The sequence below is a fragment of the Pogoniulus pusillus genome, chromosome 22 (genome assembly GCF_015220805.1).
Source record: "Pogoniulus pusillus isolate bPogPus1 chromosome 22, bPogPus1.pri, whole genome shotgun sequence".
Lineage (NCBI taxonomy): Eukaryota > Metazoa > Chordata > Aves > Piciformes > Lybiidae > Pogoniulus > Pogoniulus pusillus.
Genome location: NC_087285.1, coordinates 646,385 through 673,292, shown reverse-complemented (window position 1 = coordinate 673,292; position 26,908 = coordinate 646,385). Strand labels below are relative to the sequence as shown.

The 26,908-nt window shown below is 59.7% G+C and overlaps 1 protein-coding gene across 3 annotated transcripts in view; it reads left to right on the top strand.

Moving 5' to 3' along the window:
- The window catches only part of PSD2 (pleckstrin and Sec7 domain containing 2), a 119,447-nt gene that overhangs the window by 74,060 nt on the left and 18,479 nt on the right, over window positions 1-26,908 (top strand). For 2 of the 3 annotated variants that reach the window (XM_064161369.1, XM_064161370.1), the window contains 8 exons: window positions 582-776; window positions 5,493-5,573; window positions 6,096-6,208; window positions 13,240-13,298; window positions 19,495-19,584; window positions 20,239-20,282; window positions 24,443-24,633; window positions 25,689-25,759. In XM_064161369.1, coding sequence (XP_064017439.1) covers window positions 582-776; window positions 5,493-5,573; window positions 6,096-6,208; window positions 13,240-13,298; window positions 19,495-19,584; window positions 20,239-20,282; window positions 24,443-24,633; window positions 25,689-25,759 — 844 coding nt within the window. Of the gene's footprint in view, window positions 1-581; window positions 777-5,492; window positions 5,574-6,095; window positions 6,209-13,239; window positions 13,301-19,493; window positions 19,585-20,238; window positions 20,283-24,442; window positions 24,634-25,688; window positions 25,760-26,908 lie in introns of all 3 variants that reach the window. The other variant, XM_064161367.1, reaches the window with a different exon arrangement.

The window sequence follows — 26,908 nt, the reverse complement described above, 5'->3', positions numbered from 1 at the left end:
GGTGTGGGGCTGCTTGCTCTGCGTGGCTGTGTCCTCACTGCTCCAGCAGAAGTCTCTTCCCCTGGAGCTTTCCCTCCAGATGTGACAATAAATGGAACTGTTTCATCTGACCTGCAGTGGGACAGGCTTTGGCCACCCTGTGGTTTCCAAATGTGGTGGTGTTTGTCATGGGACCTGGGGCTGTGCAGCCTGGAAAAGAGCAGCCTGAGAGGGCATCTTTGTGATGTTTGTAAGTGCCTGAGGGCTGAGGGCCAGGCTCTTGCCAGTGGTGCCCTGTGGTAGGATAAGGGGCAACAGGGGCAAGCTGGAACCCAGCAAGTTCCACCTGAGCAGGAGGAGAAACTTGTTTGGTGTGAGGCTGCTGGAGCCTGGAGCAGGCTGCCCAGAGAGGCTGTGGAGTCTCTGCTCTGGAGGTGTGTTGCTGTGTGCCCTGCCCTGGGTGCCCCTGCTCTGGCAGGGGTTGGCCTGGGGGGTCTCTGGAGGTCTCTGTTCCATGGTTGCAAGCTTTCGGCCGGCGCAGGAGGAGCCCAGCCCTGGCTGTGCCCGGCGGCGCTCCCTGACGGGTTGTTGTTTGTGTGCAGCGATGCCAGCCTGAAGGACACGCTGTCAGACTCGGACTCCGACATGGGCAGCACGGAGCAGCTGGACCAGGGCAGCACGGAGCAGCTGGCCAACGGGTGCCGCGCGGACGGGGAGGCCGCCAAGAGGCTGGCCAAGCGCCTCTACCGCCTGGAGGGCTTCAAGCGCTGCGACGTGGCGCGGCAGCTCGGCAAGAAGTGAGTGGGGCTGCGCCTGGCACCAGCCCTGCCCCGCAGCGGGCGCAGACCACGGCCCGTGGCCGCGCCGGGCAGGGGCTGGGAGCACAGCAGAGAGGCACAGTGGGGAAGCCTGCTGGTGCCAGGCCCTGCTGGGTAGGGTTGAGGCTGGTGGAGAGGCTGCTCCAAGACCCATGCCCTCGAAATCAGAGTTCTGCAAGTCTGCAAAGGCCTGCAGGGACAGGGCAGGGGCAGTGGTTTGAAATGGGAGCAGAGCAGATTGAGACTGGATGTGAGGAACAAGTTCTGCACCAGGAGGCTGCTGCAACACTGCAACAGGCTGCCTGGGGAGGTGGTTGAGGCTCCAACCTCAGCCAGAGCTGGAGAGGCCTGCGGGCAGCCTGCGCTAGTGCCGGATGCCCCTGCTGAGTGCAGGGGGTTGGAGTGGAGGAGCTTTGCAGGTCCCTTGCAATGCACAGCATTCTGTGAGCCTGCTGCCTGCATGCATTGGGCATTAAGTGCCACAAGTTGCTGCTCATCAGAGCCAAGAGCTTCCTGCACACGGGAGGGGCCCAGCAACACCTAAAGTGACCCCCAGGCTGAAGGGTTTGGGATCCAGACCTTCAACACTGAGCTTCCTGCCAGGCTCTAAGCTTTTCGTGCCTGCAGCTCCAGCTCTTCTGGCTGCAGTGCCTGCTGACCCAGCCTGCACACACAGCAAGAAGGCAGTGCTGAGGAGCCAGATGTGTGCCAGAGCTCCCAGCCCCTCAGCTGGGAGATTGGCCTAGGTAAGGTGGAAGAGAAGGCCAAAAGTGTTGGTTCCAAAGGGGGAGAGCTGCAGAGTTGCTGAGGGAGAGCAGCAGGAGCCAGTGCAGCACTGACAGCTTATTTTAGGCTGACAGTGGGTGTGAGGACACTGAGCCCAGCATCCTCCTCCTGCACCAGGCACAGCCTCTCCTGCTGGGGGACTTCTGTCCTTGCAGTGTCTCTGGGGGCCCCCAGCATCCAGCCTGCTGTGCCTCCAGCCTGCTGTGCCTCCTGTGCCTCCAGCCTGCTGTGCCTCCTGCTTGCTGTGCCTCCAGCCTGTTGTGCCTCCAGCCTGCTGTGCCTCCAGGCTGCTGTGCCTCCTGCCTGCTGTGCCTCCAGGCTGCTGTGCCTCCTGCCTGCTGTGCCTCCTGCCTGCTGTGCCTCCTGCCTGCTGTGCCTCCTGCCTGCTGTGCCTCCAGGGTTTTGGGTCAAGCAGATGGATTTGCAGGGCAGGGAAGGAGGAAGGATGAGGATCAGTGTGATTTAAGTCAGGCCTGCTCACTTAAGGTGAAGTGAAACCAGCCTACAATGGTGGGAGCAGGGCAGGGTTAAGTGGTGCTGTCAGGCCAGCCCCAGGCAGGAGGTGGGATGGCAGGAGGTGGGGTGGCAGGAGGTGGGGTGGCAGGCAGGGGGTGGGATGGCAGGCAAGGGGTGTGGTGGCAGTCAGGGGATGGCATTGCTGGGAGACTTGTGCAGAAATGCAAAGCTCCTGTTTAAGGATCTTGGCTCACTTGAAGCTTGGCACCAGAGCTGTCCCTCGTTGTCACTCAAGGAGCTGTGTGGTGGGGAGGCAGAGGCTTAACACCACACCACGGAGCCTGCTTGCCTTAGGCACAGCCAGCAGTGTGCACCAGAGGCAGGCCAGAGCCTCGGCCTGGCCCTGGGGTGAGTGCAGAAGTGGCTGTGCCCCACAGCTTGCCCCAGACGTGCCTGGAGCCATCTGGCCTCTGCGCTGGGAGAGCTGTGCACCTGGAGAGTTGGCTCTGTCTCTGTGGCCAAGGCTCCTGTACTGCTTCCGAGGGAGGCTCCCTGTGTGCTGCTGCCCACTCTGCGTGTGGCACTGAGGTGGGACAAGCTCCCAGCCCCACTGATACTGCATCCCAACTGCGTTTCTACTCTGGGATCTGAAAACACAGGAATCCTGCCCTGTCCCTCCCCCTTGGAGCGGACACAGGTAAGCTCAGCTCCAGGGTGCCCCTGGGCTCTCTGCCAAGCATTGCCACCTGAGCTCTCCAGGGAAGGTTCTTCCTGCTGGGCTGCTCTGTAGCCCTACCCACAGTCACCTGGCCCTTGCTGAGCGAGGTTTGACCTATCCCAGCTGTCAGCCCGTGCCACCAGCAGCTCCCTCGCAGCGTTCCCACGAGAGAAGTGTGCTCACAGCACCAGGCAGAGCCTCAGCAGCACAGTGCCCTAGGAGGCAGGGGTCTGGCACCGTCTCGCGGGCAGCAGGGCATGGGCACGCAGCATACTGCCCTCCCCTGGAGAGGAGGTGAATTGTCCTCAGCTGAACTTCTCATGGGCGGTCTTTCTTTTGGCCCAGGTGGCACAAGGATGCTGGGCAGCAGCTGTGTAGGACAGTGGGGTTCTGCAGGTGGCACAGCCACATCAGACTAGGAACTGAGAGAGAAGGAGAGGGCTCCGGTGTCACCTCTGGGCTGGTTTGTGTCCAGCAAGCCACCAGGCACTGCTGGTGACCAGACCTTCCCAAACCAGGCAGAGGGAGGGAGCCTCAAGCTCCCTTGAGGGTGGAAGGTGAGAGGATGTCCTTAGAGATTGCCTTTGTGCCAGGGCCGGCAGCCAGAGGATGCCAGCCCCATCCTTATGGGAAACACCCTGCTGCTCATGTCAGCTGCCTGCTGGAAGTGTCACCTCTGCCTGCAAAGGGGCTGGGACTGGCCCAGAGAGAGGTCAGTTCCTGAGTGAGGAAACCAGAGCCTGGGAACACCTCAGTTTAGGCAACGCTCTTGCCCTGGCCACTGCTGGGTTCTGTGTCTCAGGCATGCCATGGGCATGGTAACTGGCTCTGGAGCTGAGGATGAAGGGTCCCATCAGTGCTGCTGACCAGCTGCTAGACAGAGGAGTCTGAGCTTGCTGGAGGCTGGCTGCCTTCAGGTGCTCTCAGCAGAGCTGGCTGTGCCTTCAGGGAGCCTCAGACAAGGCCTTCAAGCCCAGCCTGGGGTGGGGGGCAGTCAGACACTGCTGTGCTGCTGCAGCTCCCAGCAGCTGTGCTCAGTGCTCAGAGTGCCCAGGCAGGTTCCCAGGGGGCCTGGTGCCCGAGCTGGAGGACCCAAACCCTCTCCAGGGCCTTGTGTGAGGTGAGCTGAGCTGTGGTGGAAGAGCTCTGCCTGGCTCCAGCACTGGCCAAGGCCTGAGTTCTTCTGCACACTTGGAGCTGAGGGGGTCCCTGGGGCTTGCTGGCCTCCTCCCACTGCCTGGCACAGGGCTGAGCGTGACCCTTCCCTGGCCACCTTGCAGCGAAGCTCCAGGACAGAGGTGTCCCTGGGAAGCTGCAGGGACCTGCACAGCAGTCATGGCAGTGCCTCAGGCAGGGCTGCCTGGGGGCCTGCCTCAGCTGGGACACTGCTGCCTTCTCTGCAGACCCTTGAGAGCCAGCTCAGGGGCACAGAATTGCTGAGTGCATTGGCTTGGAAGGGACCCTCAAAGGTCACCTTCTCCAGCCCCAGCCCAGGCAGCAGGGACACCCCATCAAGCCTGACGCTGAATACCTGCAGGGACGAGGTCTCCACCACCTCCCTGGGCAGCCTGTGCCAGCATCTCTCCACCCTCGCTGTGCAGAACTTCCTCCTGATGTCCAGCATGAGGCTGCCCTGCTGCAGTCCCAGGGCATTGCTCCTGTCCTGTCCCCAGCAGGGGCCCAGGAGGAGCTGTGCTTCCCCTGAGGTGCAGCCCCAGGCGCTGAGCTCATTCTGTGAGGCCTTGTGGCTGCAGGTGGCTTTGAAGCAGTCTCCTGCCCGAGCTCCAGCACCAGTGCTCACATCTTGCCTTCAAAACTCAGCCTGGACCCCTGGCCTGGAGCTGCCACCCTGCTCCTGCTGGCGTCCTGCTGCCGAGCAGATGCACTGCACAGGCTTCCCCAGAGCCCCCTGGCAGAGTGGCCCCGTGCTGCAGGAGGGTGCTGAGCTCTGCCCGAGGCTCTGCTGCCGTGCAGCTGGTCTGCAGTGCTCAGAGGCTTCCCTGCATCTCGTGGGTGGAAGGCAGAAGGCAGAGGCTGAGGGGTCGAGGTCATCTCCATCCCTTGCCAGCACATGTTGGTCACTCTTGCCGTGCCAGCAGCCAAGCCGCGTGGGCAGAGGCACTGGGCAGAGCCATTCTGGCTCTGAACCTGGCACATCTCCAGGCAGCCTTCAAGAACACGACAGGGCAATGGTTTCTGGAGCAGCACAAAGGGGTGAGCAGGGCCAGAAGCTTGGCTGAGCTCTCCTGCTCCAGTTCCCAGAGGCGTCCACCTGACGTGAGCAAGGTGCTGTGGCAGGGGGCTGGGCTGGGAGGCAACATGGAATGAAGAGCAGGAATATGGCAGTAGCAGGGGGGGAACATCAGCAGTGGCAGAGTACCAGGTCAGAGAGAAGCTGCCTGGTGAGCTCAGGATCCCCTTACGGCCTCCTCCTCCTTCCAGCTCTTCGGGAGGAGGCTGTCCCCGATCAGCAGCAAAGCAGAGGGGTGCAGGCGTCTCTCACTCTCGGGTGTCGAGGGCTGGCAGCTGCAGTGCTGGGCTGTGGGTACGTTAGGACCCCTTGGAGGTCTTCCAGCAGCATTATAAGCTAGGAGAGAGTCCCCCTGGGTCTGGGATCGCCGCTGCTGGGTCTCACTGGGAGCTGGGCTGGCCAGGAGGCAGAGGGCTGCTGTCGCTCTTGTAGACAGTGTCTGCTTCCCTGCTGCAAGGGCTGACCACTGCCTCTTTAATTGCAGTAACGAGTTTAGCAAGTTGGTAGCAGAGGAGTATCTCAGCTTCTTTGACTTCACTGGGCTGACCCTTGACAGAGCACTCAGGTGAGCTGGTCTCTGGCACTGCCGTCTGGGCCCTGGGCTGCACAGAGCAGCTCGGTGGGTTCCCGCCGCAGGGGCCTGTGCCCGCGCTAGCAGCAGGGACCGGGGGGAGCTCCAGCCTACCGCTCCGTTGGTGCTTCGGTGTCAGGGTTGGCACAAGGCACTGCCACCAAAAGTGGGCCTTGGCAGGGGGGCCACAGGCTGCTTCCCCACAGCGGAGAGCAGCGTCCCAGGGACCCCAGCCCCCAGAAAATCAGAGCACCTGGGAGCAACTTCTTGCCCTGGGCTGGGAGAAGCCAGCCTGGTGCCACCGAGCCCAAGGTGGGGCAGGCGGCAATGGCCAGCATGAGGCCCTGCTTGGCTGGGAGCCGGCTCCAGGGACACCTCCCGCATTGCTCCTGCGTGGCTCTGCTCCTGCAGAGACCTCCCGAGCTGCCCTGAGCACCTTTGCATCTGCCACCTTAGCACGGCTGCTGCCCCGCAGGCCGGCCCCTGGCACCTCTCCGTGTCCCTCTCTCTTCGCAGGACGTTCCTGAAGGCCTTCCCGCTGATGGGAGAGACGCAGGAGCGGGAGCGGGTCCTGGTCCACTTCTCGCGGCGCTTCTGCCACTGCAACCCTGCCGAGAGCACCTCCCAAGGTACCCCTGGCAGCAGCATTGTCCTCGCAGGGCTCTGTGCCACACTCTGCCTGCCCAGCCAACCTCCCAGGCTCGGACTGCACAGCACCTGCCGCGTCCGTGGGGCTGCAGCTGCTTCCCCTCTTTGGGATGTGCCCTGCTGCCTGTGTCTGCCCTGGGGGGGCCTGGGCGGACCAGGTGCTCTGCTACCCTTGGGAGAGCCACATCAGGGTCACAGAATGCATCAGGTTGGAAAGGACCCTCTAAGGTCATCTTCTCCAACCTTCCTGCACTCAGCAGGGACACCTCCAACCACAGCAGGTTGCTCAGGGCCACGCTGAGCCTGATGCTGAATGTCTGCAGGAATGAGGCTTCCACCACCTCTCTGGGCAACCTGTTCCAGTGTCTCGCCACTCTCATTGGGCAGAACTTCCCTTTCATGTCCAACCCTCACCTGCCCTGCTCCAGTTCCAAACTGCTGCCCCTCGTCTTGTCCCCACAGGCCCTCTGGAGCAGTCCCTACCCAGCCTTCCTCTAGGTCCCCTTCTGATTCAGAAACGCAGCTCTGAGGTCTCCCTGGAGCCTTCTCCAGCCTGAGCAATCACAACTCTGCCAGCCTGTCCTCATAGCAGAGGTTCTCCAACCCTCTGATCATCTTGGTGGCCTTCTCTGGACCCTCTCTAGCAGGTCCACGTCTCTCTTGTGTTGAGGACTCCAGAGATGGACACCAGAGAGTGGTCTGACAAGGGCAGAGCAGAGTGGCAGAGTCCCTCTCTCGGTTGTGCTGCATCACAGAATCACTGCATGTTGAGGGCTGGGGAGTGACCTCCGAAGATCAGCCAGTCCAAGCCCCTGTCAGAGCAGGATCACCTAGAGCAGGTCACACAGTGGCACATCCAGGCTGCCACTGGCCTCTGGGTTGCCACTGCTGGGTGCTGGCTCGTGTCCAGCTTCTCTGGGATGCCAGCTCCCAGGGAGCCTTGTCCTGTGCAGTGGCAGCCTTGTCCTGTGCAGTGCATGTGGGCAAGCTGCCAGGGCAGGCTGGATCAGCCCAGCAGCAGCAGTGGTGCTGAGAGGCTCTCCGGGGTTGCCCATGACAGGAGCTGTGGCTCGCTGGGTGCTGCTGGCAGCGGGCAGAGGGGTGGTGCCTGCCCAGCCCTCGCCCACTGAACGGGAGAGGCCATTCCCGGCAGCCGAGTGCTGCTGGCTGCCTGGGCACGGCAGTTGCGCTCCTTGCGCCTGCCAGTGCAGCAGAAGAAGGCAGAGCTGGGAGCACTCCTGGGCCCACTGCCCCCCACGACTTCTCTCTCAGCAGACGCAGGTCCTTGTGAGCGTTTGGGACGGGAAGGCTGTTCCTGGTGCAGAGCTGCACTGCTCCAGACAGGAGCACCCCCACATTGCCACTGGCAGGACTGCCGCCAGCACCTGCGTCTGGCTGCCGGCACAGCAGTGCCAGTGGTTCCTGCCCCAGCCTCTGCTGCACGCCCTGTGGCAGCTGTGCCTGGGGGCTGCTGCTGTCTGCTTCCTGCAGGCTCCCCAGAGAGCAGCAGCACCCTCTGGCCCCTCTGCCGAGCCAGCCCGACACAAGCACTGCCCTTGGCTCTCACCAGGGCTGTCCCAGTGAAATCACAGCATCACAGAGCCTTAGGGGTTGGAAGGGACCTCCAGAAACCCTCCGGTCAAACACCCCCTTCCAGAGCAGGATCAGCCAGGGCAGGCCACACAGGAACACATCCAGGGTGGCTCTGAATGTCTCCAGAGGATGAGACTCCACAGCCTCTCTGGGCAGCCTGCTCCAGGACTCCAGCACCCTCACACCAAAGGAGTTTCTCCTCATGGTGAGGTGGAACTTCCTGAGTTCCAGCTTATATCCATTGTTGCTTGCCCTGTCACAGGGCCCCATAGAGCAGAGCTTGCCCCATTCCTCCTGGCACCCACCCCTCAGATACCTACAGACACTGCTCAGATCCCCTCGCAGCCTTCGCTTCTCCAGACTAACCAGCCCCAGGGCTCTCAACCTTCCTTCACAGCAGGCATGTTCCAGTCCCTTCATCATCCTCACAGCTCTCTGTTGGCTCTCTCCAGCAGATCCCTGTCTCTCTTGAATTGGAGAGCTCAAAATGCAGGTGTGGCTCTCATTTCCCTGTGTTTGGAAGGCCTTCTTCTGACCTGATCCAGAGGGGTATCCCCTTCCCTGGGTGGGTCCTCCACCTGTAGAGGCTGAGCAGCAGGCAGCATCTGAAGCTGAAATATGCCAAATGCCGAGCCCTGACTCCTCTTCAGCACTTCCCCTGTGGTGTGATCCTTAATTCTAGAGCATCCAGCTCCCATCCCTGCAGGCAAGGGCCTGGGGCCCTTTCTCCCCTTCTGGTCCTCAGGAGCCTGGCACGCAGTGGGTGCCAGGTGCAGCAGAGGGGGGCAGGCCTGCAGCTCCACCTCGCACCCTTCAAGGTGAGGGTGTTTGGAGGGCAGTGGCTGGTCAAACAAACACAAACTCTGCCTTGTGGCAGCATGGGCTACAAAGCTGCTGCTGGGGCCACCCTAGGGCAGCTGTTCCAAAGAGGTGTTAGAGCCCAGTCCGGGGCACTCTGGTGTTCCACACCAGGCTGCTGAACCTTTCCATGAGTGCATGGTCCTTAGTGGGGATGTGTCTGCTGCTGGTAGGACCTGCCTCAGAACTGCTACACTGCTCAGCAGCACAGAGCTGGTAAGGATAAGGAGCATTGGATCTGGAAGACATCACTGCTGCTGCCATGGTGCACTCACTGACCCTTAGGGCCACTGCCTTGGCAGTGATGGCTGCAGCACCTTGCAGCCCTCTCCTCTGCCTCTACTCTGCCCTAGCGAGGCCCCACCTGGAATACTGTATCCAGCTCTGGGCTCCCCAGCTCAGAAGGGACAGAGATCTGCTGTAAAGGGTCCAAGAGAAGGCTGCAATGATGCTGAAGGGCCTGGAGCACTGCCTGAGGACGAGAGACTGAGGGACCTGGGGCTATGTGGTCTGGTGAAGGGAAGACTTGGAGGGCATCTAGTCAATGTTGATAGATATCTGAGGGCTGGGGGTCAGGAGAGAGGGGACAAACTCTGTTCAGGTGTGCCCTGGGATAGGACAAGGGCAATGGATGGGAACTGCAGCACAGGAAGCTCCTTCTCAGCCTGAGGAAGAACTTCTGTACTGCAAGGATCCCAGAGCACTGGCACAGGCTGCCCAGAGAGGCTGTGGAGTAGTAATCTCTGGAGCCTTTCCAGCCCTGTCTGGATGTGCTCCTATGTGACCTGAGCTGCATTCTCTGGTCCTACTCTGGCAGGGGTGTTGGACTTGATCTGCTGAGGTCCTTTCCAACCCCTAACATCTGTGATCTCCTGCAAGATACTGCCAGAGCATGCACTGGATGCATGGTGGGTGGAGAAAGCTGTTCCAGGCCCCTTCTCCAGGAGGCAGTTCCACCTTGCTGCATCCAGCCTGGGCATGCAAAGGATGTTCCACCAAGAGGAGGTCTGAGCCAGAAACAGCTCTGTCTGTGATGGCATAGAGGCATGGCAAAGTCCAGGCAGTTTTGTCTGGAGATGATCAGGTTGGTGAGAAGGTCTTCCAGCCCTCAAAGACATTGAGGGCACTGCCATGTGCTGGCTCAGTAACTCTTCCATCGATAGCTGCTGCCACTGCAAGAGGCACTTCAGGCTTGCTGTGGCTGAGGGCAGCAGGCAGGAGCAGTGTGCCCTGGCTGAGGGCAGCAGGCAGTAGCAATGTGCCCTGGCTGGGGGCAGCAGGCAGGAGCAGTGTGCCCTGGCTGAGGGCAGCAGGCAGTAGCAATGTGCCCTGGCTGGGGGCAGCAGGCAGGAGCAGTGTGCCCTGGCTGAGGGCGGCAGGCAGGAGCAGTGTGCCCTGGCTGAGGGTGGCAGGCAGGAGCAGTGTGCCCTGGCTGGGGGCGGCAGGCAGGAGCAGTGTGCCCTGGCTGGGGGCGGCAGGCAGGAGCAGTGTGCCCTGGCTGGGGGCGGCAGGCAGGAGCAGTGTGCCCTGGCTGGGGGCGGCAGGCAGGAGCAGTGTGCCCTGGCTGAGGGCGGCAGGCAGGAGCAATGTGCCCTGGCTGGGGGCGGCAGGCAGGAGCAGTGTGCCCTGGCTGAGGGCGGCAGGCAGGAGCAGTGTGCCCTGGCTCGGGGCGGCAGGCAGGAGCAGTGTGCCCTGGCTGAGGGCGGCAGGCAGGAGCAGTGTGCCCTGGCTGAGGGCGGCAGGCAGGAGCAATGTGCCCTGGCTGGGGGCGGCAGGCAGGAGCAGTGTGCCCTGGCTGAGGGTGGCAGGCAGGAGCAGTGTGCCCTGGCTGAACGCAGCAGGCAGGAGCAGTGTGCCCTGGCTGAGGGCAGCAGGCAGGAGCAGTGTGCCCTGGCTGGCGGCAGCAGGCAGGAGCAGTGTGCCCTGGCTGAGGGCAGCAGGCAGGAGCAGTGTGCCCTGGCTGGGGGCGGCAGGCAGGAGCAGTGTGCCCTGGCTGAGGGCAGCAGGCAGGAGCAGTGTGCCCTGGCTGAGGGCAGCAGGCAGGAGCAGTGTGCCCTGGCTGAGGGCAGCAGGCAGGAGCAGTGTGCCCTGCCTGCCTTGGCCAGTGGAGCTGTGTGAGCACTCCAAGCTGCAGCCACCGCTGCAGGATTTCTGCCCCTGCCTCCTCCTGCTGCCCGCTGCTGGGAGCTGCTTCAGGCAGCATCTGATATGCCAGAGGGCAGCTGCCTGTGTGAGGTGGTGAATGCAGACAGAGCTTTTAGCCTCGGCTCTGCTTGAGGACACAGCATGGGTCTGAGGAGCAGGCAGCCAGCAGCGAGCCTGGCAGAGCAGAGGGCGCTGGAGGGGAAGGAAAAGTTCCTCTGAGTTCTGATAAGTCAGAGAGGCAAAAATGCCACAACCATTCATAGAACTGTAGAGTGGAGGGGGTTGGGAGACACCTCCAGAGACCCTCCAGGCCAACCCCTGCCAGAGCAGCAGCACCCAGCAGCACATGCAGTGGGGCTTGAAAGACTTCACAGCCTCTCTGGGCAGCCTGCTCCAGGCTCCAGCAGCCTCACACCAAACAAGTTTCTCCTCCTGCTCAGGTGGAACTTGCTGGGTTCCAGCTTGTCCCTGTTGCCCCTTGTCCTACCACAGGGCACCACTGGCAAGAGCCTGGCCCTCAGCCCTCAGGTACGTAGAGACATTACAAAGATGTCCTCTCAGGCTGCTCTTCTCCAGGCTGCACAGCCCCAGGGCTCTCTGCCTTTCCCCATCATGCAGATCTTCAGTCCCTTCAGCAGCTTCTGTTGGACACTCTGAAGTAGTTCCCTGCCCTCTTGAACTGGGACCCCAGAACTGGACAAGGCTCCTGTCTGTCAAGAAGTTAATTCAGCAGCAGTGCACTTCACCTGCTCAGTCCTATCTGTGCACTGCTGCGCTTCTTCTGCTCTCTACAGTGACATCAGAGCATCAGGCTGGCATCTAGAGAGGCTATAAGCATGGGCACCTCTACCAACCATCAGGTCTGGGCTCCCCAGTTGCAGAGGGACAGGGATCTGCTGGAGAGGGTCCAAGGAAGGGCTATGAGGATGATGAGGGGAGTGGAGCACTGCCTGATGAGGAGAGGCTGAGGGCCCTGGGGCTGCTTAGTCTGGAGAAGAGAAGACTGAGAGGGGATTGAATCAATGTCTGTAACTCTCTGAGGGCTGGGGGTCAGGAGGGGGGGACAGGCTCTGCTCACTGCTGCCTGGGACAGGACAAGCAGCAATGGATGGAAGCTGCAGCACAGGAGGTTCCAGCTCAACACAAGGGGCAACTTTCCTGTAAGGGTCCCAGAGCCCTGGCACAGGCTGCCCAGAGAGGCTGTGGAGTCTCCTTCCCTAGAGCCTTTCCAGCCCTGTCTGGATGTGCTCCTGTGTGACCTGAGCTGGATTGTGTGGCCCTGCTCTGGCAGGGGGGTTGGACTGGATAAGTAATTTGGGTCCCTTTCAACTTCTGACATCTATGAGCCTGTGAATATTCTAGATGTGGTCTCACCAGGGCTCAGCAGAGGGAGAAAAGAACCTTCTGTGATCTACTGGCCTAGTCCTAATGCACCCCAGGATGCCCTTGGCCTTCTTGGCCACCAGGGCACATTGGTGTCCCATGGGCCACACATTGTCCACTGTTTGTGTGATGGTGTTTGATGAGCAGCTCCAGAGCTTACAGGGTGCCCCAGAATGACAGATGAAGACCTCAGGACTAAGCCCTGAGGAGCCTGTGGTCAGCTTGAGCAAACCAGCTCAGTGTGCCAGGCTCTCTGAAACATTCTACAGTGGCACTGGCACAGAATGGTCATGGAGGAAGGTGCAGCACAAACCTGGTCTTGAGGAAGCCACCAACAAAACTGCTGCAGAGCCAAGGCCCTGCTGCTTGCTTCAGAAGGATGTGAGGTTCAGAGGAAAAGAGGATGTCTTTGAATGACACAGACCTGCTGCAGCAGCTTCACAGGAGGCCACCAGGATGCTCAGAGGGCTGGAGAACCTCTGCCATGGGGACAGGCTGTGATAGTTGGGGCTGTTCAGCCTAGAGAGGAGAAGGCTCCAGGGAGACCTCAGAGCAGCCTTCCAGTGCCTGAAAGGGCTGCAGGAGAGCTGGGGAGGGACTGTTCAGAAGGGCCTGTGGGGATAGGGTGAGGACAATGATCTGAAACTGGAGCAGGGCAGAGCTAGGTTGGACATCAGGAGGGAACTCTGCACGGTGAGACTGGTGGAACACTGGCACAGGCTGCCCAGAGAGGTGGTGGAGTCCCCATCCCTGGATGCGCTCAAGGTGAAGCTTGCTGCAGCCCTGAGCAGCCTCTCTGGCTGGAGATGTTGCTGCTGCCTGCGGGGGGCTGCAGATGCTGCCCTTTGAGGCTCCTTTCCAACCCGATGCAATCTGTGGTCCTGCAGACTTTGTTTTGCCAAAGCTCCCTCGCCCAGAAGGACTCAGACAACCTCTCAGGTCTCCGGGTGGAGCTTTGGCTCCTTACTGCGCTGCCAGGAGAGCAAGCAGCAGGAGTGTGCAGGGCAGTGAGCAGGTGTCTGTTGTGTTCCAGATGGGATTCACACGCTCACCTGTGCCCTGATGCTCCTCAACACAGACCTCCATGGCCACGTAAGTACTGCCTGCAGGGCCCTTCGCCCCTGCTCGCTTCTCAGAGGGCAGGGCTGCCCCTGCACAGGCTCTGTCGCTGGACAACGCAGATTGGTTGGCAGGGAGGGCACTGTAGGTGCCCGGCCCAGACCTGGGGACAGCCCTGGCAGCACCACTGCACACTCGAGCCGCAGCCATGGCTCCTGCTGGCAGCAGGTCTCACCCAGCACAGCTGTGCAGCTTTCTTCCCAAGGGAGGGCTTTGGCACTGCTTGCAGCGCTCTCGGGGAGGGCTTCAGCCTCTGTGAGGCTGGCAAACAGCAGCACCAGTCGTGGTATTTCTTGAGGTATGGGTACCTGAGGCCCCCTCACTGCAGAACTTGCTGCAGGGGAGTTGGTGGCTTCAGACAGGGCTGGATTTATCTTCCCTTTCCAAACCATGAAGTATTTCCCACTTGTTTTTTCCCCCTGAGACTTAAGAGAGCCACTGGAGAGCTTCGTATTGGAGAAGGCTCTGGACAAAGAGCAGGGCAGGCAAAGCTCAGTGCCCAAAGGTGGGGTTGGAGAACAGCAGAGGCTGATTTCTCACCACCTTTAAGAGGCTCTTTCAGGTGGAGCTGGTTGGATTTGTTCCCCAAGGATCAGTCAGAATGCAGAGAGTACAATAGAGGGGGAGAAAAAGGAACTACAGAAATGAGATGGGCATAGGGGACAGCACAGGAGCATTGTGTCCCCTTGGAGACCTCTGCCATGGCACCTCGGGGACTGTGCGTGGACTTCGTGCCCTGCTCTGTGCTGAGGAAGGCTGCAGGCAGCACTGAACCAGATCAGCTCTCTGCTCTCTAGCCTCATGGTGCAGGTGCAGAGCATGGCTGTGAGCCTCGGGAGCTGTGCCCTTTCCAAGGGTACAGAGGCTCCTTGCCTTGGGTCACTGAAGTGCCTCTTCACAGCCCCTCTGAGAGCTCGGGCCTGGAGCTGCAGGCTGCCCAGCCCCCGCGTGGAGCTTGTTAGAGCAGCCTGTGGACCCCACCCCCTTTGCTGCCCCACAGCCTCTGCTTTCCAAGCTGCAGAGACCTCTTCTGCCTCCAGCAGGTCACCATTTGCTGTCCAGCTGCAGAGCCTTGCCCTGCCTTCCCCTCCGCTAGCCTGTCCCTGGGGGAGTACTGCCAGAACCTAGCTCTGGGTTTGCATGCTGGTTTGTGAGGAGCTTTCTCCCGTGTCAGTGGCAAGAGGACACAGCATGATGGCAAAGTGCCACGCTGCCAGCCCACCTGGGGGCCCCTCTCCGTCACCACAGCACACACACTGCCTTCAGGGCAGCAGCAAGGTCTGAGCACAGCAGCCAGGGAAGGGAACTATTGCTGTCTGCAGGAGCATTCTCTCCAGATGTGCACCGTGGCCTGCACCAAGCTGGCCACAGCTGCCACGGCCTCATCCTTTGGGGGTAGGTGGCCATGCCCAGCCCGAGCTGGCCACTGCTGGGATTGGGCTTCCCACCCCTGTGGCAGTGCTCTGTCTGGGTGAAGTGTCTGTGCAGGCAGTGGGGCTCCTGAGAGGCTCTCAGCTCCCTCAGCAGAGTGCCTGCAGCTGGGGAAAGGTTATCACCAAGGCAGCAGAAGCAGCACTGTGGCAGAGGGCAAACTGCAGCCTCACTCCAAAGCCATCTGACTCTGCTCAGTTTCAGTTGCAATCCACATTAGGTGTCTGGGAAGACAGAAATTGCTGAGAAGCAAAAAGAAACCCAAAGCCCTCAGCCTGCTGGGAAGCTGGGAGGAAAAAAGGATCTCATTCTGCCTGGGCAAAGGACCAGCAGCTTTGCTCTGAGCAGCTGTAGAGGTGCCTGAGCTTCTTTGATGTCTTCTCTTTCTTTTGCCACGTGTGTAATGTTAATTGCTTCTTCTCCTCCTTTGTCTTTTTTTTTCTTTCTTTCCTCCCCTGTGCTCCTGGAACCTCTCTTTCTGCTCTTTAACCTTTTGCCAGGTGGTAAGTGCAGTCATTCTGGTGTTTTGTTTTCAAGCACTGACGTCTGACTTCTTTGAGTTGTTTTATTCTGTGTTAAAAAACCCACAGAACAAAGGCCAAAGCCCTCCCACAACCCCAACCCCTCCAAACCCCCAGGATCTTTGTCCAGATTCCTAAGTGTTGTGTCCTTCAGTGGCCAGCAGCCCATTAGCAGCATCAGATGAAATTCTGGTGTGAGCTGCAGGGGCCTTGGGGTGCTGTGAGTTGGTCTCTCAGCCTTTTGTTGCAGCTGCTGCCACGTCCTTGCAGACCACTTCTGATTTCCTCTCCAAGCATTGTGTGTGTTTCACTTTCCCTCTGCATTGCCAGGGAGTGGGAACTGCTGTGCTGAGGGGGGGGGGTGGTTGCTATGCCTGGGGAGGGGCTGTGTCTGGATTGGGCTAGCAGTGGCCACCACAGCTACTGAGTCCAGGCTGATTGAGACTGGCTCTAGATGAGATTTGCACCCAGGCACTCTGGAATGCTGCCTGAGCTCTGCTGATTTTCTGTCCCAGGTGCACCCAGCCCCTGCTTCCAAGCTCTTCAGTTGGCTCTTTAGAGTGAGATGTGTCCCAGAAGCACCTGGAGCTGCTGTGGCATGAGTCAGGTCGTTTCCACCAGCTCTGCTGGTGCTGTTTGATCTCTGAGAGATCTCATAGCTAAGAGCTCCTCTGCTCCATCTCTGCCCCGTGCAGGCAAAGCTTTGGGATGTCTCCTTCGCAGCCGTCAGCGTTGCCCTTCTGCGTTCCGAGCTGCTGGGAGGACAGTGGCAAAGCCACACCTCTGCATCTCCAGCACTCCAGCAGTGCCTTGGTGCTCCAGCACAGCCCAGCTGCTGCAGCCAGGCTGTGGTGTGGCAAGCGGAGGCATAGGAGGGTTCATCTAAACAGGAGAAGGAGTTTCTGCCCTGTGAGGGTGACAGAGCACTGGAACAGGCTGCCTGGGGGGGCTGTGAAGTCCTCCTTTCTGCAGAGGTTCCAGACCTGCCTGGGTGTGTTCCTCTGTGACCTGCTCTGTGGTCCCTCCCAGCCCCTGACACTCTGTGATTCTATGGTCCTAAGCTGTAGTGTTTGCTCTGAAACCGTGGACCAGAGATGAGCTGGGTTGGAAAGGGCCTCCAAAGGTCATCATGGGTGCTCAGAGGATATTCTGTGGGAAAATCCAGGGAGTCTGGATGGAGTCCTAGAATGGTCTGGGTTGGGAGGGTTCCCCTCAGGTCATCCAGCCCAGCCCCTCTGCACTCAGCAGGGACATCCTCCACTAGAGCAGGTTGCCCAGAGCCCTGTAGGGCCTCACATTGAATGTCTCCAGGGCCTCAACCAGCCCTGGGGGAGAAGCACTGAGCCAAGCTTGCAGTGGGATGCCAGGCAGCTCCTAACCCCACTGGTCCAGCACTACCAACCTCAAGCCCCTGCGATACTCTCCTTAAGCCGAGCTTATGCTTTGGTGCTAGCAATGCTGCTGTGCTAGCAGCACTGGGAGAAGAGCTCTGAGGTGTGATCTGCTGCTGGCAACAGCTGCAGACTGAGACCAGCCTGCCCACAGCAGCTTTGCATGGACCAGGAGTCGCTGAGGAGGTGCTGGTGCTTAGAACTGGCAGGTCTGTTCCCTGCAGATGAGTGATCCTTTTCTGCAGCCTAGACAACAGCCCTCAGTGCGGTTAGACCAATGACCCTCTCCTCAGGCTGAAGCACAAACCTGGTTGTGGTCTTTTTTTCCTCGTGGAGTATTTGGGAGAGGTCCAAAAAGTGTGAGTGAAAGCAGGGGCTGCTGGGGGCATGGTGCTGGGCAGCTCACAGGGTGCCCTCCGCTCACCGCTGCAGCCGAGGTGTTTGCTGCCCGAGGCCTCCGGCCCCAAGGCTCAGGTGGCTTAACACCTGCCAGAGGAATGCTGAGGAGAGACCTCCAAGAGCCACCCCTCCCAGCCTGCCCCCAGGACCCTGCTGCTGCTGCTGGGGCTGTCACATCAGCCTGCTTTGCACACTGCACACCTATCCCCACACTCCCTTCCCAGCCTCCTAACACTGAGATGGGCAACAGCCCAGGAGCACCAGACTACAGCCCAGTCTTCTGGAGCTGGCTGGTGGCTAGAGCCATCTTGGACCCCTCAGGAGGGCACCTGTGACCATCTGGGGTGAGTCAGCTCAGCAGCAGATGGCTGAGGCCTAGAGGAGGCAGGAACCCAACTGCAGACAGGAGAGTTCAGTGGGTGGCAGGAGAAGCCCTGTCCCTCTCTAGCCACCCTCACACCAGTCTTACCCTTCCTCATTTACTGCTGTGCCCTGCAGCTGCTGCCATGCTCCTTGTCTCTGCCACTCTCCAGTCTCATGCACCATCTGCACCCACCCGCCTCTGTCCATCCATTCCCACCCAGCTACCCATCCCTTCTGCCCTGTTTGTTCACTCCTCACTCCCCAGCCAAGCTCAGCATGGTGTTAGCTCACTGCTGGTGCTCTCTGGTGCATGGTCTCTCTCTCTGCTGGTGCATGGCCTGGAGCAAGCAGAGGTGGGAAGGAATTCCTTCCTGCCAGGGGGGCCTGTCAGGAGGAGCAGCTGTGTGTGGCTAGGAAGCAGCCTGGCTGCCTTCTGCTGCTGCTGAAGCAAAACCCGTGTGAGTGGCCAGGAGTGAAGAGACAGTGAAGGTCCCAGTTCAGCAGGGGACACAGGACCTGGACACTGAGCTTTGAGATGGGCAGATACATTTCCCTGAAGATGAAGGTGGTGGTGTCCCGAGGAACAAGAGATGGGACAAGAGGAAATGGCCTCGAGTGGTGCCAGGGAGGGCTTAGGTGGGACAGGAGGAATGACTTGTTCCCCCAAAGGGTTGTCACGCCCTAGAACCAGCTGCCCAGGGTGATGGTGGAGTGGTTTGAAGGCTGTGTAGATGTAGTGCTGCGGGCCATGATTTGGTGGTGCCCTGGCAGTGCTGGGGTAAGGGTTGGACCAATGGTCTCAGAGGGCTTTTCCAGCCAAAAGCATTCTCTGGCCTGCTGTGGAGGAAGGCAGCCACTGCAGCTCCATGCTGTCCATTCCATGTGGTGGCATCTGGCCTTGGGGACTTCCCTCTGAGGTGCGCAGGCTGCAGTGTGATACGGACTGGAGACACAGAGCTTTGCTTTCTGGCATCAGAGCCCTCTCTGCATCTCCAGCTCTCACTGACTCCTCCACACCCCTGTGCCTGTCCATTGGAGAGGCAGCTCACACAGAGCTCCTGAGCTCACACAGAGCTCACACAGCTCCTGAGCTCACACACAGCTCACACACAGCTCCTGAGCTCACACAGAGCTCATGCAGCCTCTGAGCTCACACACAACTCACACACAGCTCACACACAGCTCACACACAGCTCACAGCTCACACACAGCTCACACACAGCTCACACACAGCTCCTGAGCTCACACAGAGCTCATGCAGCCTCTGAGCTCACACACAACTCACACACAGCTCACACACAGCTCACACACAGCTCACAGCTCACACACAGCTCACACACAGCTCACACAGAGCTCCTGAGCTCACACAGAGCTCACACACAGCTCACACAGCTCCTGAGCTCACACAGAGCTCATGCAGCCTCTGAGCTCACATATAGTTCACACACAGCTCACAGCTCACACACCTCACACACAGCTCACACAGAGCTCACACAGCTCACACAGCTCCTGAGCTCACACAGAGCTCACACACAGCTCACACACAGCTCACACAGCTCCTGAGCTCACACAGAGCTCACACACAGCTCACACAGCTCCTGAGCTCACACAGAGCTCATGCAGCCTCTGAGCTCACATATAGCTCACACACAGCTCACAGAGCTCCTGAGCTCACACACAGCTCACAGCTCACACACCTCACACACAGCTCACACAGAGCTCACACACAGCTCACACAGCTCCTGTCTGAGGGCTTGTCTTGACACAGAGCCTGTACCAGAACCAACCTGGGCAGCAGAGGTGAGATGACTCAGCAGGTTTGGAGCAGGAGCTGGAGAGGTGATTTTTAGGTGGTTTCTGTCCACCATCAGAAGAAAGGCTACTTTGACATGTTTGGGTGGTGGCAGCAGCAAATGAAGCAGAGCCCAACAGAAAATCTGAGCAGACCTTTCAGACTGGAGCAAGCTCAGGGTTCACCCCCACACAGAAACTGTTCCTTGACAGACCCTCTGCTTCCAGTCAGGGCTCTCCAGAGGCTCAGTGAGCTGCTGCTTTGCCTTCCAGAATATTGGCAAGAAGATGTCCTGCCAGCAGTTCATAGCAAACCTGGATGGGCTGAACGATGGGAAGGACTTTGCCAAGGACTTGCTGAAGGTAAGGAGGGCACCAAGGAACTGCCTTGCCCTGCTGGGATGCTCCCAGCCCCCATGTCAGCATCTCCACCCCACAGGTCCTGTGAGCCTGTAGCACACAACTGCTTCCTCAGAAGAGCTGTAACCCACCAGAGACCTGGTCCCTGGGGGTGTTTTAGCCCTTATGGTGGCACGACTGCCCTCGGAGCACATCAGGAGTCCCTGCCCCCACGGTAGCTCCGTGAGGCACCAGGCAGTGCCCAGAGCGAGATGCCCCTCGGCGCTGACTGCCTGGCACCCATGCTTGCCTCTGCTTTCTCTTCCATGCACCGCTCTGGCATGAGGAGTTCAGGGCCAGGGCACAGTGGCTACACAGCTCCAGCAGGGATTTGCTCCTCTCCCATGGCTTAGCACTGCCATTGCTGTCCGCACCTGCTGCAGGGCCAGCAGCCTGCCCAGTGCCACTTTCATGTGTGCCACATCCTGCTGCAGGTGACACCCTCACCTCCCAGCAGATACCAACCTACCCCCACCCCTCAGGATGATCAGGGCCACCTTCACATTCTGCTTTCCCAGCCCAGTCCTGCTGCTTTCCTCGTGCCCCAGGTCAGCCTCCGAGGAAGAGTCCAGAACCCAGACAGGTCTGCCATGAGCTAACACCACCTTCCTCTTGCAGACCCTGTATAACTCCATCAAGAACGAGAAGCTGGAGTGGGCCATGTAAGTAGCTGTTAAGCATTTCAGAGAGCTTCCAGAGGCCTTCCAAAGTAACTGACAGCTGAGCCTTGTGTTAGCCCCAGCAGCTCCCAGGATGTTTCCTGCCCAGCCTGTAAGCACCTCCCGTAGGCAGGGTGGGGCACAGAAGCACAGGGAGGTTGGTGGCCGTTGTGGGCAGAGGCTCCACCGGTGTGGCCTGAAGGAAGGGAATTCCCTCTTGGTTTAGGCTGGTCCCTCTCCAGGTGCATCAGAGTTCTTGGCACAAGGAGCTCAAGATCTGGGATCACTTCTATCACTCTGACTTTCCAGCTCTCCCATACAGTTTCTTCTGGCATTAGGATCAGATATGTTGGAAGGGACCTTGGGAGATCTGCAGTGTGGCTTCACTCTCCCAGTATGGCCAAAACTGAGTTCAGGCCAGGGTGCTCAGGGTTTGCCCAGTCTGATCCTGACTCTCCTCGGATAGAGAGTCCACAGCCCCTCTGTGTCCATGAGCCCTGCTGGGTCTGCAGCCCCTCTGGGTCCATGAGCCAATGCTCTGTTCTGAGAGTGACATTTTTTTCTCACCCATTTGAAACCTCTCTTATTTTGACATGCCTACTGCCTCTTGTCCCCCTGCCATGCACCGGAGTGAAAGCTGCTTTTACCCCCTCGATACCTCCTCACACATGTTGGAGCCTGCCTCGAGGTCTCCCAAACCTGCTCCAGGTTGAACAGGTCCAGTTCCTGGAGTCGGTTTTTACATTAGAGTTCCTCCAATGCGTGAGCATCTTGGTGGCCTTTGCTCAACTGTGTCCACCTTAATGATGCCTTCCCTGTGCTGGAGGCCTGATGTTGTTTGCTGTATCAGGACCTGATGTGCTGAGTGTGGAGCAGAGGAGGAGATGGAGGATCACTTCCCTCAGCCTCCTCACTGTGCCGCTGTTACCCAGCTCAGAATTATGCTGGTCTGTTTCTGCCAGGACACACTGGCTGCCTCCTCTTCCTCCTGCTTCTCACCAGGGTTCCCAAGGGCCCTTGTTTTTGTTTGCAGAGCTGCTCTCCAATCAGTCAGCCCCAGCTGACCCTTCTGCAGGGAAGCTACATGAGGTGAAGCTCCTGTGCCTCTGAGCAGCGGCCCTGTGCTTCCCATTTTCACATCAGCCACAAAGTCGATGAGATGCATTCTGTATCCTCCTCCAGATGAGAACTTGTTACCCTGAAACTGGTCTGGGAACGGCTGACATGGTGGCCTCTGTGACAGGCTCATGCAGCGCCTTCCTCAGCCCTTCCAGCCCTTTTACCCTTGCTCTGCTCTGCACAGCAGCAGCAAAGGGGATACTGTGCTCCCCAGCCCCAGCACTTCCCCACCACTTTCTCCTCTCCCTCCTCCTCTTCCCCTCCCTCTCCTCTCCCCCTCCCTCTGCCTCTCCCTCTTACCCTCCCTCTCCCCATCCCTAACCCCCTCCCTCTCCCTCCCTTGTGGCACATGAGCTCCATCCCCTGCTCTTTCCCTCATGCTGCCCTGGCTGGAGCATTGTCTGGAGATGGTTCATCCTCTCTCACCTACCTATGCCAGGCTTCGCAGGGCAGGAGCCTCCACTGCTAGCCTTGCCCCGCTGCCAGCAGAGCTCCCTGCGCGTCGGTGTCTCCCTCGGGAGGGACACAGCCAGCTGGTGGCCCCGGAAGGGCAGAGGTGTCTTGGCGGGTCACGTCGCAGCCGCTTCGCTTCCGAACCGCTCTTGCGCGGCAGGTGCGGAGCGGCCGCGGGCGGCGGCCAGCAGAGGGCGCTCTGCAGCGCCGCGTCCCGTAAGCGGAGCAGGGCAGCGCGGATCTGTCCGCTGCGGGCAGCGCTTACATAACGCCTGCCCGCACCCTGCCACATGCGCGGCTTGGCGGAGCCCCGGGGCCCACCGCAGGCACAGTCAGCAGCATCCAGCCCTGCTGCTGCCCTCCTCTACCCGCCATGCTCGTGTCCGTGCACCCCTCCTGCAGCCTGGCCCCTGCCTTGCTGCGGGGTGTGCTGCTTGGCTGCGGATGGACAGCTGCTGTGGCACAGGTGCTCCAGGGGATGGGGTCCCTCAGAGACGTGGCACGGCGTGCACCTTGCACAGGCGAGACCTTCTCCTCCCTGCTTGCCTCTGCCGTCTGTCCTTGCCTGTGCAGGGCCATGGAGTGCCGCTGGTCACAAAGCCCAAGCAGCCGGAGCAACGTGCAGGCACTGTCCTGGCAGCGAGCAGGAGCTCAGAGAACTGAGCCCCACTAACTCCCCACCTAGGCACAGTGGGCTTTGCCCAAGCCCCAGGGCTCCTGTGGGTGCCGAGGAAATGTCCCTCTCCTGCCAGAGGTGCCTGATGCTTTGGCCATGTGCTTGCTGCAGCCGGGGAAGTGTGGAATTTTACTGCTGACACCCCAGATAGGGGTCACAGGGACTTGTCTCTGAGGTTTGATCCTAGACTAATCTGCAACTAAAGGTGCCCACTCACACCGTTTAGACATCAGCATCTGTCACACAGCAGAAATCCCCTCTTTGCTCTCCCTCTGGAGCCAAGAACACTGGAAATGCCACTTGCCAGGCAAGTTCTGGTTTCCACATGCCAGAATAGGCTTTGCTCCAAACGGGAAGAGTCAGTGGACAGTTCCATAAGATGCTCAGCCCTTGCTGACCCAGGGCCCATCAGCAGATCAGTGAAGAGAAGCTGCTTTTAGGATTAGAGGGAATGGCCTTGAGCTGGAAGAGGGGAGATTTAAACTGGATGTGAGGAAGAAATTCTTGAGAGTGAGGGTGGTGGTGAGACCCCAGAACAGGTTGCCCAGTGGGTGCTCCCTGCCTGGAGGTGTTCAAGGCCAGGCTGGACGAGGCCATGAGCAGCCTGGGCTGGTGGGCAGTGTGCTCATGGCAGGGGTTTGGCACTGGATGCTCTTTAAGGTCCCTTCCAGCCCAAGCCATGCTGTGACTATGGTTTTATGGAAGTCGCAGCATTCCTTGCTCTCTGCTGGCCAGCCCTGAGGACATGGATGGGGAGCTGGTTCCAAGGGTTGTGATTTCCCTAGAGGTGTTCAAGGCCAGGCTGGATGAGGCCTTGAGCGACCTGTTCTAGCGGGAGGTGTCCCTGCCTGTGGCGGGGAGTTGGAACTGGCTGAGCTTTGAGCTCCCTTCCAACATAAACCGTCTGTGATTCTGTGATCTCCCTAAGGTCTGTGGAGCTCTTGTTCCTCGGAGGAGCAGAGAGCATTCCTCATGCTTCTTCAGCACGCAGAGGCAGAGGCTGCCTCTCAAAGGCTGAGAAGCCCCAGGTGATATCTGTGCCCTTAGGGCACGGAACTGGAGACTCTTGTGAAGCACTTGTGCTCCTCAGCAGCAGCCTGTCTGCAGATCCCTGGTGCTCAGGCAAGCACCCACTCTCTTGCCTGTTTGGAGTGACTCCACATCCTGTGCTCCTCTGTGGCTGTCTCTGCTGGGGCTCCGGGGGCACAGCAGGCAGGGCTCTGCGTGGCTCAGCCCAGCTGGGGCTCCGGGGGCACAGCAGGCAGGGCTCTGCGTGGCTCAGCCCAGCTGGGGCTCCGGGGGCACAGCAGGCAGGGCTCTGCGTGGCTCAGCCCAGCTGGGGCTCCGGGGGCACAGCAGGCAGGGCTCTGCGTGGCTCAGCCCAGCTGGGGCTCCGGGGGCACAGCAGGCAGGGCTCTGCGTGGCTCAGCCCAGCTGGGGCTCCGGGGGCACAGCAGGCAGGGCTCTGCGTGGCTCAGCCCAGCTGGGGCTCCGGGGGCACAGCAGGCAGGGCTCTGCGTGGCTCAGCCCAGCTGGGGCTCCGGGGGCACAGCAGGCAGGGCTCTGCGTGGCTCAGCCCAGCTGGGGCTCCGGGGGCACAGCAGGCAGGGCTCTGCGTGGCTCAGCCCAGCTGGGGCTCCGGGGGCACAGCAGGCAGGGCTCTGCGTGGCTCAGCCCAGCTGGGGCTCCGGGGGCACAGCAGGCAGGGCTCTGCGTGGCTCAGCCCAGCTGGGGCTCCAGAGGCACAGCAGGCAGGGCTCTGTGTGGCTCAGCCCAGCTGGGGCTCCGGGGGCACAGCAGGCAGGGCTCTGTGTGGCTCAGCCCAGCTGGGGCTCCGGGGGCACAGCAGGCAGGGCTCTGTGTGGCTCAGCCCAGCTGGCCTCCACTCACTCTCTCCCCTGGCTTTGTTTCCAAGCGATGAGGACGAGCTGAGGAAGTCGCTCTCAGAGCTGGTAGACGACAAATTTGGAGCCAGTGCCAAGAAGGTGACCAGGATCGTGGACAGCAGCAACCCCTTCCTGGACATCCCGCAGGCGCTGAACGCTGTCACCTACAAGCACGGCGTCCTGACGCGCAAGACCCACGCCGACATGGATGGCAAGAGAAGTAGGTGTGCAGGGGCAGCCTTGCCCCACCCTGCTCCTCCCTGCGCTCCTCCTTGGGCTTCCTGCATCCCAGGGAACACGAGGGAGGCTCCCAGCTCCGTGAGCGCCAAGACGTGGGGAAAGGAGGGGGCCAAGGTGTCTGTAGCCTGAATGCGTTCAGGGGTCCTCAGTCTTCCTACTGCCAAGGACCCTTTCAGTCCCTGTCCCACCCAGACAGACCTGGTTTCCCAGCCTGCTCCTGGGCATGATCCTGAATCTCGCACTCTGGGGCTGCTTCCACAGCAGTTCTCCACCACAGCCCTGACCTTGGGGACAGTTCAGTCTTCAAAGGTTTGTCCCTGTCCATGTCCTGCCATGTGCTAGAAAGAGCTGCTGTGTGCTGGCTGGGCAGGAGGTTGCCTCTTGGCCCTGCTTCCAGAATTTGGGATTACAAGAAAGGCAAAGGAAAATGTATTTGGGAGCTGCTGATGAGCAGAGGTTAATTCAGCCTTGGATATCTCCCTCTGCTAATTGATGCAATTGGCCTGCTCACCACAGACCACTAAGAGCCTGCCATAGAGAAGACCACCAAGGGTCACCCTTGCTTCCAGCACTTTCTTTATAGCCCATGCCTGGAGGAAGACCTGTTCTGAGCTGATGGACATGGCTGACCTCGTGTCCCATCCTCTCCAGCTTCCAGCAAGGTCTCCAGGTCCGTCAGCGCTCCCTTCTTGGTGGAGCAGAAGGAGCCTTATCCAGGCTATGCCTGCTTAACTTACCTGAAGCAGAGGAGCTCAGGGAATGTCTCTGCTCCTCAAGCAGAGGAATGTGACCCTGGCTTTGGAGGAGCAGAGGCTTCCTACACCTGTGCCCCCATGCCAGCTCATCTCTGGTCATGACCTCCTGTGGGAAGGCTGCACCTCTCAAAGCTGTGTCCCTGCAGACAAGCAGGAGCCTGGAGGCTTCATCAGGTCTGGGCATCAGAGCATGTTGGTGGTGGACAGGAGAAGGGTTGGTTGGGCCAGGAAGGTGAGAGGCAAGGGCAGGCTGTATGATGAAATGTTCTTCCTGTTTCAGCTCCCAGAGGAAGAAGAGGTTGGAAGAAATTTTATGCTGTGCTTAAAGGGACTGTCCTGTACTTACAGAAGGTAACTGGTGGCTGCCCCCTCTGCTGCTCCATGCTGTCTGCAAAGCACACAGCTGTCCTAAGCAGGAGGCCATAGATGCAAGCAGAGGTTAATCCATGCCCTAATGCATGCATGGACATCTACAGAGCTCCTCCAGAGCCCAGTACACAGGACTGGAGGATGCTGTGGGCCTCAGTAGTGGTTTTCACTCTAGGGACATAGATCTGCTCATGAGCAATTGCACTGAGCCTGGCAGGGACCATGCTTAAAGTTTGTCTTCTCCTTCAAGACCTTGCTGAGCTGTGTCTCTCTGTGGCCTGCCATGGGACACTTCCTGTGTTCATCCTGCAGGCACCTCTGCTGCACACAAGTGTAAATCCTAACTGCTCATGGGAGGAGAACTTCCCTGCCTGCTGCACCCTTCAGCTCTCTGCTTTTCAAGACACTTGGGTACTCAGAGGATTTTCTGTGGGAACATTCAGGGAGCCTGGATAGAACCACAGAATGCTCTGGGTTGGAAGGGAGCTGCAACCCCCTGGACTCGGCAGGGACATCCTCCACTACAGCAAGTTGCCCAGAGGCCTATCCACCCTCACCTGGAATATCTCCAAGGCTGAGGCCTCTGTCACCTCCCTGGGCAACCTGTTGCAATGTTTCAGCAGCCTCTTGATCCAAAACTTGTTCCTCACATCCAATCTCAATCTTCTCTGCTTTAGTTTGAAGCCATTTGCCCTGCCCAGAACCCTGCAGGGCTTTGCAAACAGTCCCTCTGCAGCCTTCTCATAGCCTCCTTCAGGCACTGGAAGCTGCTCTAAGGTCTCCCTGGAGTCTTCTTTCCAGGCTGAACAGCCCCAGCTCCCACAGTCTGTCCCCATAGCAGAGCTGCTTCAGCCTCCTGATCATTTTCATAGTCTCCTCTGGACCTTCTCCATCAGGCCCATGTCCTTCCTGTGCTGGGGGCTCCAGAGGAGCCCCCTTGACTGCTACCGTGAGCCAGGCAGGGCTGCCAACCACCTGCTCATCACCCAGCAGCACAGCCACTGAGCTAGCTCTGAACTGCCTGGCAGCACAAGCTGTGCGGGAACCCACCCTGCTGGAGCAGCCCTCGCCGTGGGGAGATGTTCCTGTCTCCTGCAGGGTGATCTCCAGAGCAGGGAGAGTAAACAAACA